We start from the raw sequence: 11,723 nt of genomic DNA on the forward strand, positions 1-11,723 counted from the left end.
TATGGATTTCTTCAGAATGATTCCTGGGTGTGTGCTGCTATGGGTTCATGTTGTGCGGTGTGGGTAACTCCCACCACCACCCCCTCCCGGTCCACCCTTCTCCTCAGGTGTCTCCGTGCGAGAAATGCAGATGCGAGCCAAGCGGGGAGGTGCTGTGCTCCCTGTCGGCCTGCCCCCAGACGGAGTGTGTGGACCCCCAGTACGAGCCCGAGCAGTGCTGCCCCATCTGCAAGAGCGGTGAGTCCAGCTCCCCTTGCCCTCCCATTACCCCCTAGACCACCACCCGAGCTGAACCGTCTCTGAACCGGTTCCTCTTCTCTGTGTCTTGCCTACCGGCCCTGGGTCAGTCCTAGCCTGCCTGCCTGGCTGCCTGCTGCCTAACTGCTGATCTGGCTGCAGCAAAGGGGAGTGGACACATTCACCACTGGTGTGGGAGGATGGGGGGGCTGGCTGTGGTGGGGGGGGGGGATGGGGGAGAGTGGCGGTGGGGGGGCTTGTGGGGCAGCGATGCATAAACGCTCAATGGTGGGCAAATTTTTCCACACTCATATAAATCTCGGGAGAAGGGGAGGAGAGGGGAAGGGGAGAGGTTAAGGACATGAATAGCCATCTTCATATTCTTGTTTTTCTTCCTCAGTCGACTCGCTGTGCGAACACATCGAGAGCCCAGAAAACGCAGCATCTCGCATTGTAGTCATGTTTGAACACAGCACATGAAGAGGTGAAAAAGTGCCTCATGTACTCATGACTCACACCCACCCCCAGCCCCCCCCTTCAAAACAAAGTGGTTGTTAAGCCTGAACTGAATCATGTTTCCCTAATGGACAGAGGGGGCTGTTAGGTATCAATTCATGTTTGCCGACAATCCTCCACCGCTTGATATAGCCTGTATCTTAGCTACTTGTTGTCACGGCGACATCATTCGATGCAGGAGCTGCATACGAGTGAGCTCCCATCGGGGTTGCGGGCATGGGCCTGGTTACTAAGGAGGAGGTCCGTCAGCTCGCCTCCCTCCCCTGAAAGTAGTCTGCGATGCTTCTGGACAGCGTGCCCCGGATTCTGTCCCTGTGTGACTCTAATGCGACGTGGCACCATCAACCCCCCCCCCCCCCGCCCCCCGCCACTCGCCGCCTCACACTAAACAAGAACGATGACTTGCGATATGTATCTAGATCGCGATCTGAAACTACTCCATTTCCTCCCCCCCCCTCTCCCCCCCGCCCCCGTCCCCCTCAGTTGTGGTGGTGTTTTTCGAAACAAATGCGCTTTAAATCATTCATGAATCACTCTGTTATAACTCTCACGGCCGGCTCCGCAGGCAAGTGGAGGCATCCCGTATTCACGGCTCGCCCTGTGGCCCCCGGCCCCTCAGCGGCCTCATGGATTTCCTCACCGCACTAATTCATCCAGACAGATTTTAATGAAGGATTCACAAACTAACAGGTGACTTTTAGAGATGTAGACGAAGCGGGCAAAGCTACGACTAAACTAAATCAAACCCGACTGAAGTTTTTGCAGTTACCTTCCCCATATCCTTATTGAAATGCATTTCTTTCACTATTACCACCCAGCAATTTTGCCTGCACCCTGTTATGTGAGGCCATTTGCCAGCAGGCCCCGTCCCTCCAGCGTCACTGTATTTAGTACACAGCGAGAGTGGTGTAAGTGCTTTCTGCAGAGTGTGGCTTGTGAGCCACAATGCCCCCCCACCGCCCCCTGATTTTATACCCCGTAGATTCTCTGGGCCCATCAATCTGTAGACAAGGCATAGATATGCACGGGCACCGATGTGCAGCTGGCAGAGACGCGGGCCGCGCACAGTGAGTGCGCATGTTTATTCAAAAGTCTCTACAAATCCATGCGCTCTTTCAGGCAATAAGGATTGGGGAGGGTTTAAAGATTGTATCAGTCTCCGACTTACCATTAGGTTACCGCACGCTGATGTGTGATGAGTAGAACAGCAGGTGCACGCCATTCACAGTATTTCACAGCCCAATAAAATCTATTTTGTCCGTGGGGAATCGTTTCAGTTCATCTTTTTGAATTTGGTATGCATTTACAGAACCCGTCTCTCTGCCTTCCGCTTTTGCTTTGCAGCTGTGATTTACTCAAAAGTCTGAGGTTTGTTTTTCCGTATTATTGCCATCATCATCAATTCAGCGTGTGACTGCTGGGAATATTAACAATATTAATGAACTGGCCTTTTGCCTTGTGTTATAGATTGTACTCCTTTGGTGCCCATTAAGCTAGGCTAGTGTTGAGGTCCCATCAATCAAATGGATATCACAAACAATATGAAATTACAGATTCACAGCATATCCTTCTTTCTAATATTTCCAAGTAAAACGGGTAATTAGTGTGGGACAAAGGGTTTTTGTTATTTTTCTTCCTAAGTGACCATACTTGCTGCTAGTCAGCAGTGTGTAAGCTAGTAATAGACGGAGAATGGATGACAGCTATCAGTTGAAATTCTAATCATGTCATGTGGATAAGATGTCTTCAATGCTAACACATTTCTCAGCTGTCAAGTATGGTACCTTAATTAGATTAAAATGGCGATATTTGCATAGTTTGTTAATACATTTGAAAATTGTAAGGATCTTTGAGTAGCTCTGATATTGATTGTATAATGGCATTGTCCCCAGCCTAACCTGCAGGTTGGCTAAAAACTTATGCCAAATTACTAAATGTGAATGTCAGTTAATAATATGTGGAAAAGAGCCAAAAAGGCAAGGCAACTTTATTTATATAGATATTGGACCATCCAAACACAAAGGCCATTCAGAGTACTTTAAAGGCGAGAATCACATTGTAAAGTTATTTAAAGGACAATCAGTGTAACACAATAAAACACATTCGAAAGATTACTACAAACTATAATAATAAGAAGGTACAAAATATATAAGCCACTGCAGACTTTGAATAGAAAGCTGTGGCAAACAGAAAAGTTTTGAGCTCTGATTTAAAAGTAGGTTCTGGGAGTTTGCTCCAGATATGTGGTGCATAAAAACTCAAAGCTGCTTTACCATGCTTGGCTTGAACCCTGGGAACAGTAAGCAGCCTAACCCCTGGTGAACTGAGAGCTCTGTTGCGTTCTGTGTTTGTAACACAGAAGCATATCAGAGAGTAATTCTGGACAGAAACCAATTAGTGCTTTATACACAGCTAGTATAATTTGAATTCAATTATCTGGCAAACACCAGCCTGAATATGGAATGTTAATTATTTTTTTAGATTTTGTCTTCAGAGATCATCTAGAGCCATGTTGGGATATGTACCTATTTAGTGGCAAAATAGAGCAAACCAAAGCTTGTCATGGCACTACCAATTTTGAACAGAATAGAATTAATCTTGGTTCAAATTATGTTATGAAGGTTGTTATTGATCTGACATGCCAGCAGATGTTGTTTGACACCGCGCCATATGTTAGGACCTCCTCCAAATGTGGAAACATCGAGTTTGACATCAAAGCCCAACTGCCGTTCCAGCTTTGGAGACCATGTTGTTGTCACACTTTCACTTAGAAATACTTCTAATTGAGAGCGTAAAGCTGTTACTTTATCAGCAAACACTAATCCAATCAAAACATCCATTACGCCAAGCAGAAAGAAGGAATAAGCCCGTTGAGATCAGATGACATAATCTTGTATATCGTTTCCATACAAAACAGCAACAAAAAGGTTGACAGCCAAACCGAAGCAGACTAAATATATCTACCAGATGTTTCAGATCATTTCACATTCATACCTTCCATATGATATGAATGATAATACGTTAAGCTTATTATTCAACAAGTCGTCTCAGCTGTCACTAGCTGTTACTGTCAGCTCCCAGGTAAAATACCACTGTGCCTCAATCGCTCCTATATCAGCGCCTATATTCTATTAAACTATTCTGAGGGCTGGGAGATTTCATCAAATTATGAACAGGAATTAGCCTCGGCTTTGGCAAGAGCGTGCAAGATCGGGACTCGTGGTACGGGAGAGTGTTGTTCAGCCTCCATGCATGAAGACACTTGAGGATGAGCCGAGGGAGAGAGAGAGAGAGAGTGTGAGAGAGAGAGAGAGATAGAGAGAGATGAAAGTGAGTGCTATCGCTACCATCCGCCCCAGACAGTTGTTCATGAATATCAAAGAACATCTGTGAATGGGGTCCCTTGGTTGGGAATTTAGAAGAATCAACTCACCCCCCCCCTTTTTTTTTAAAGGCTTATTAACTTAAAACAATGCAACGTATTGCAGTTGAAATAGTTTGTTTCATAAGCTTTTTCTCTCCTTTTTTTTTTTAAACCTCATAGTAATTAATTCCAATTTAAAGTGTTTAATCAAAGGCTGTTTTTGTTTTTATCTGTCAGATTAAAGGCGTTGACGGTCTCGGGGCCTCAAGTGTTTCACTTCTAAACGTCCTCCTTTTATTTTCCCAAACAAAAAACATAAATTACGTTCCACTTTGAAGACAACAAAAAATCCCAATCAGTTTTTTTTTGTGGTGTTTTCAGTGTTCTGTCCAACCCCCATGTTATTTTATTTGTTTTGATGTCAGGCACTGTGTTACTTCTATCGAACGGTTACAATTAGAGTCCCTAAGATGTCACACACTGTTTTTACCAGCGCACACATTGACTCCTTTCCCCATCCTCCACTCCATCAGCCACCTCCCTCCTGACCTCAGCTCTCCCAGGCTATTGCCCTGGCAACACACTGGGAAAGTAGGAGTTCGCTAGAAAGGCCCTGACGCTAGGGGTCAGAGCTAATCGGAGAGCAGTGTGATAAGAGGCCTGAACAGCAGCCAAAATCAGCTCTTATAGAGCAGTGCGACCTGCGTGCCCAGCCGAATAGAGGCTGATTCCTATCATCAAGGAAGTGATTCACTGAGCCTTTTGAGACGAGGCAGTTTTTTTTAGCAACAAAAAAACTTCTTTAAATGTGGTGCTGCCTTGGTATTAAAGCATCATTTGTCTGTTTGGAGTGGCTGCCGATTCCTTCATTCCTTATGATAAGAAGGATTTGCTAGATGTTTGCCAAAGGTGACGATGCTACCTTTTTAATAATTTCCAGTGCACCTCAGCACTGACAATGGCTGTGAATCGGCTTCATTACGTAGTCGACCCTTGCCTCGCTGTAACAACCCTTTGACTTTGATTTTATGACTTTGACAACGTGGTATTCAGAGCCTGAATCGTAAACACAGCGTTTTGGGCATCTCAATTCACTTCAGGAGTACACTGCAGATTAGCATGCATGTTGCTCGAAAGAGGAAGAACCCTAATCGTATTAACTAAATGTAGCTTCACCATATTAAGAATGTATTCTTGGAACCGTTGTCTGGTGATCTAGAATTACTGTTTGGTTCAGTGAGTGGAAAATCAACACAGAAACATTACACCCACTTTCCTGTGTTTCTATTTGATTTCTTTTGCAGTTGAATTTAGATGTGGACTTTTTATTTCCAGTCATTCCACCTGTCAAGGGCTGGAAAAGGGCAGAGTCCAGATGGGTAAATTATTATTTTAAATGCATGCCAAAAACAGTGCAGATTTAAGCTTGATACCATTCTTTAATATAGGAGCCAACATTGATTAATTTAACAAAATGGAAGGATAGTGTCATTCCCTGACGTTCGTTGATTCATCACACACGAGTCGACATTAAATTGTAGCCTTGATAAAATGTATTATTTCCCCTTAAAAATGAGTACTCTCATGAAGAGTAGGCCTGAAGACCTGATTATTTTAGATATTTTCTTCGATAATAATGAATGACATTACACAATGCTTCCGTTACCATCCTACAGGGAATCAGGCACAATATCTGCATTCTCTTTGAAAGCACACCTTTTGTTAGAAGTGACTTTGTTTTGGTGTGGCCTTTCACAGACTGCGCCCTACAAACCTCAACCATTTTGAAAGTGACATGAAATAATCCCGGTCCGTCATCATAAGACTTGGAACGGTCAATTTTGACAGCCTGGCCATGAATGCCATGTGTTTTAGCCACAAGACAAGACAGTGCTGTGCATAATTATGGGATGTTTGTGGGCCTTGCGGGTCACAGCTATGCCTCAAAATTCCATGGCCTTCCATTAGCCGTGGACAATGTGAAGGATGTGTCAATTAGACGTTTCGCACCCTTTAGCATGCTTTTGCATTGGCTTTTCCCCGAACGGTTGCATGCACAGTAGATGCACAGTAACATTTATTGCATAATAAACATTTGCCCCCACACCATAAACAGAAGCAACATTCTGTTGGCATTTTCAATATTCAACTGGATCTATAGTCACATCTTCGGGAGCAGCACCCACACAGAGCTGGGACTTGAGAGCAGAACACCAGAGAAAATGATAGAAGTAGTGAATAACTAAGGCTTTGTTCTCACTGCAAGCCTTAATGCTCAATTGGGATTTTTTGCTCAGATCTGATTTCCTTTTCATTTCTCAAGCGGTTCAATTTGTTGAAACAAATGTGTTCTTTTTTCAAAACTACAACATCATGTTTGACTGCTGTGTGGACGTCAGTTGGCTTTGGGATTCACTCTTAGATCTAATTCTGACTCAGTTACAGCAGAGCTTGAGTGCAGCCTAAATGTCTCTGAAGACACACAGCATAGTATAAGAGAAACCTACAAACAAGATGGTTTGAACATTGTGAAAGGTTTGGATGAAATTGCACAGCACGACTAGTGCTATTCAAGAGAAAACACAAAGGCACTTTTGTGGGTGACAAAATATCATTATTAGTGACATCCAACAATACTTTAATTATTTGCTATTTTCACCGTCCCTTCACCAACAACCTCCATCACATTAGTCCTGGATGTTTATATTCACAGAGTGACTCTCACCAGCACAGAAATGTGACAAATGTCGATCTCTAGAGTGATGTCAAAATAGCATGAATCATAATATGACTGTTCACACTGAGGTAGCTGTGCAAGAAATCAGACCTGCATCTGATTTAGGACCACACGTAAGAGTGGCCCGAATCAGAATGGAAAATAACAGATTGCATGTGATTTGTTTTGTTCTAAAGACATCTGATAACGGCAGTGGGAAGAAGAACCGAGTCACCCTGGATTATCTTCCTTTGAAGGATAACATATACTGTCTGATTTAGAGAACCATGCAGGTGGCTGGAGAAATCAAGGAGGAAGATGAATTTAGACAATCCTTTGAATTGATATAGACACCATTATTTGATCGACTGGGGTCGGCTTAGCTCAGGAGGTCCAGCGGGTTGACTTGTCACCAGAAGGTTGCTAGTTTGATCCCTGGTTCCTCCTAGCGATGGGTGTCGATGTGTCCCTGAGCAACCAACCTCCCGAAGAGCTGTCCGTCGCCTTGCATGGTTCACTCCGCATCGGTGGGTGAATGAACCGTTGTAAGTCGCTTTGGATAAAAGTGTCTGCTAAATGTAAATATATTCAACCGACTTAAACAAAAGTGGTGGAGCGATGACATGAATACCAGATTGGAGACCGTTTCAGGCAGCTAAACATTACTGGGATCAATCCCCTGAATTAGCATTTTACCTATAGGCAACCCTCTAGCAAGGCACCTAATATTATACCTGCTCCTTAATTAACTGTATTTAACTCACTGTAATTCATTTACTTTAATTGGATATATTGGATATACTCTATACTGATAAACGACAATGTAGTTATAGCATAAGATAGGAAGTTTGTTTCACAGTTTGTTAGACCAGCAGAAAGAAAAGATAATATGTGGGAAACCATTTTTTTATTGAGATTAACTGCAGGCTATTACTGAAGAGGAGCAGGTGAAATGTCCACACTGGAACTGCAACATGCCAGCAATTTGCAGACGAAAAATAATTGATAGTTAGCTTCCAGCGTGGCTGTAGCCAACATGTCTATGCTGATTAGGAGAACCAACCCTAAATCCTCTGCACCATGTGCTCCATGTTCCGAGCAGGGACGTAAGCACGCTCCACTCAATTTAAATAAGTCCACATTCGTCTGCTCCGCCATCTGAGAGAGAAATTATTCATACTGGAAGGGAAAAAGGTTTTTCTCTGCTCCCAGCACCTGGTGTCCATTCTACCAGTCCCACAGAGCAAGCTCCTTCCCCCATGCATTTATCATGATTATATTATATATATACCGAAGAAGTCCATTAAAAGAAGTGATTTCCGCTTTTCCCCGCGTCACCATGACTAAGTGTCGGGGATAGACGTTGGCTCTCCGGGCTGTTAGCGCTCCAGCATGGAGTGCCGGGTGATGATCGGAACATGTCCCTCGTCTCTAATGCAGTGCGCTCGGCTAATCCGGTGCCCCGATAGCCACAGGTGCTACAGAGAGCTCTGCTCCTTGAGAGTCTCTCGGGGTATGCCGACTACCCCCAGCCATATACTGCAGAGAGAGCGAGAGAGTTTGAGTTCCGTCTGCTCATGGGCAATGACCACATGGGTGGTCCGGTCAGCCTGGCAGCGGTGCTGGCGAGTGGCTTCTGTCCACTCTGATGACGTCACCAAATGGGTGCAGAGAGGACGTGGGTGTAATGTGTCATGGAAACCAAAACTAAAAAAGGGTCGGTGGTTAAATGATAAGCGGCGTAATAGGCTGAGGGCGACGAGGTGGAGGCGAATCAGCATTAATTAAAAGAAACAACGGCGTTGGCAGGCTTTAATTAAATCCCCTCGCTCAGCGTGGATACGGCCCAACTTATTTGGTTAAGACACATGATTACTCTGCCTCTTTGCTCTGCCCGCCGCATCCTTCCACATACGGGACTGTTAATTCAGAGAGTGTACCTTTAAACGCCCGCTAATGATGATGAACCGCAGCCCGGGCAACGGGAAGACTCACCATCCACACGGGGAGGGGAGGGGGGTGGGGGGAGCATGCACTCATCGGAAGGCGTACGGGAATGTGTGCGGGTTGACATTTTGACAAGTCGTTCTCATTGATTGATGTTGCCGGCGTCGGTGCGTGCCGGGTGCGTCCGTCCAGCTGCAGTGAGAGCGTCTGCCCATTTATCAGCATCTTAATTATAGCCTGCCTCGGCGGAGGACCTTGTTAGCCTAAGGCCAGCCAGCCATTGTTATGCTACACCTGACCAGGGGGAGCTGCTTCTGCAGTGCAGCTTATGCTTTGCAGTGCGGTGTGGGGGAGATAATGGGTGATTTATGGGGGTTCTGTGTTTGGGGAAGTTGTTTGGGGACAGGGAGAACTTGTTTTTTCACCGGTATGGTGAACACTGGTGTGGTAATAAGGCAGCCAACATAATGGCACATGGATTTGTTGTATCCTTAATTTGCATGGATGGTTCCATTTTCCTAGGATGGTTGGTACTGCAGGAGCTCAGGGGATAAGACATTTCAATACCTAGTCGTTTAAATATTGAAACTTCCATTAGAAATGTTTAATTTCCCTGCATATACTTGCAAAATTAAACATGTATTATCCCGTCGGGTGCGCTTTTGGAACTAATATATAGTTCCCTGTATAAAAGGATTGTCAGTGTGTAACACTAAGCACTATGAGGTCCTATTATAACGTGGCAAAGTACTGTAACAAATGCTTTTTTAATATTCAGTTTCATATCCAGACGAGAGAAACACTGTCAGGGATACGTGGTTGGAAAGTCTCCAGAGACAACAACAATAACAACAACCCTTTTCACCCCAACAAACATATCGTTGGAGAAAAATGTAGTATCAACAAAACACACAAACACACAACCACACACACACACACACACACACAATCTAACAGCACTTTTATCAAATGTGGCAAGGGTGGATGTGGGGGCACAGACACACAGAATCATGGATGACTCAATCCGCTGAACATGAGAATAATGAGACAGACATGATCACATTATCAGGCTTGTAACAATTCAACCCCTTTAATCACAGAAATCCCAAGGTGCACCACTTTCCGTGAGGAAGCAATGTGTTGAATAAAGAGTGAATGCAGACGATGCTCTGCTACAACAACACGATTCAGGGCCAGACAACCACCGCGCCTAAATATGGTAATAGGTTGGTGGGGGGGAGAGGTGGTGGGGGGGGCATTTTGATGAGCAGGAAGGAAAGAATGCTGTGTGGTATTCACTGATGATTTCCACCTGTTTAAAACAGTGGTTCACCCTGGTCGTAAAGAGGAGGAAATAATGAAATCAGAGACAAATAAGCAGTATTGTTTATTTATGAGAGACCATGTGCACAAATTAAAATAATTGCACAGCATTAAGCCTGTGGCTCTTTTATGTCTGCAAGTTCCTGAGACTCACAAAGACACACACACAAACACACACACAATTTAAACCTCCTTGTATTTTTAAAAACAGTGCCCAGGGAAGGATTCTCTGGAGAACATTGATGAGTTTCTTTTTCTCCATTGTTTGTGCTTCACTAAATTGAGTGACACCCTTGATCCCAGTGGGTGTTGACTGAGACGTGGGGGTCCTACAGGGTCATGACAGGTGGGTGGCACGGTGGTACGGGCTTTGATTTCTCTAGTAGCTATTCAACAGTTTAACATGTTCAGCTCTCATGGTTCTTACATTAATCTGTCGTATCTGTTACTAATATACTAATGTATTTGTCTATGATATGGTATTGTGTTGTGTTATACTGTAGTGCAAGCTGAAGCACTGTATTGATAATATAACCTCCAACAATTTGTACTAACCTGCCCGGGGACAACTGATGAGCTCTTTAGCTAACTCTGGCACATATTCATTGGTGTGGAAGCTAACATGTTGATGAATGTCTGTCCCTGGTAAATAAATAAATAAATAAACATCTTATTATGGTGCTCACATTTCAGTCCAAGTGCATATTAAGATGAATCACCTGCATTAGGCTTAATTGATTGATACAATCGCTATTGATAATGAAACAGCTTGACGATCATCTTAAGGCCGTTAAACATGATTTTGTGTCCAAACTGCTTCGACTTATGTTATCCATTAATGTCAATTCACCATGACAAATGATGTGCAAGGTTAATTCAACTATAATGTGTGTGTGTGTGTGTGTGTGTGTGTGTGTGTGTGTGTGTGTGTGTGTGTGTGTGTGTGTGTGTGTGTGTGAATAATCCATGGCACTGCCATAAAGAAAACCAGAAAGGCTGATCTGTTGCAGTGATGGATTTAATTATTAAAATGGATGTGAAAAAATGCATGGTCCAAAAATTTTAGAAAAAAATGTTTGCCAGCGACCCCAATAGAGTTTCTGTCGGACTTGAACCTCTGCACACGAACAAAGGGAAGAGACAACCAGTGGTTACTAATTGGGTTCAAAACACAGCAGATGATTACGTTCTTGAAGAGAGCGCAACCCTTGTCCATATGCAGTGAACCTCTTGAGAGAAACCCACACAATCCGCCTTAGTCGCACACAGGGAATGAAGCATGTACACCACATGGTTAGGGCGCGGGGACGGGTCATTGTGAAAATGGATCACCATTGTTAGCCATTGCCAGGATCTGTTTTGTCTGCAAACCACAATTACCCTTGGATGTTTCCTCCGCCTGGTGGCCACAAACACAAAAAAAACTCACAACCCCTGTGTTCTTCTGTTGCCGTTTCTCCTTCCGCAGGGCCCAACTGCTACGCCGACACGTCTGTGATTCCCGCCGGCCGCGAGGTGAAGATCGACGACTGCACAATCTGCTACTGCACGTACGAGGAGGGCACATGGCAGATCGAACGGCAGGCCACCTGCACCAAGAACGAGTGCCAGCCGAGCTAG

At 44.4% G+C, this 11,723-nt stretch overlaps 1 protein-coding gene across 1 annotated transcript in view; it reads left to right on the forward strand.

Annotated features, from left to right (window-relative positions):
* The window catches only part of vwc2 (von Willebrand factor C domain containing 2), a gene marked incomplete at both ends in the record, with an annotated part of 14,847 nt that extends 3,124 nt beyond the window's left edge, over positions 1 to 11,723 (forward strand). The window contains 2 exons of the mRNA XM_084470165.1: positions 108 to 237; positions 11,572 to 11,723. Coding sequence (XP_084326291.1) covers positions 108 to 237; positions 11,572 to 11,723 — 282 coding nt within the window. The remainder of the gene's footprint in view (positions 1 to 107; positions 238 to 11,571) is intronic.

This window comes from Micromesistius poutassou, assembly GCF_964030765.1.
Source record: "Micromesistius poutassou genome assembly, chromosome: 7".
Taxonomy (NCBI): Eukaryota; Metazoa; Chordata; class Actinopteri; order Gadiformes; family Gadidae; genus Micromesistius; species Micromesistius poutassou.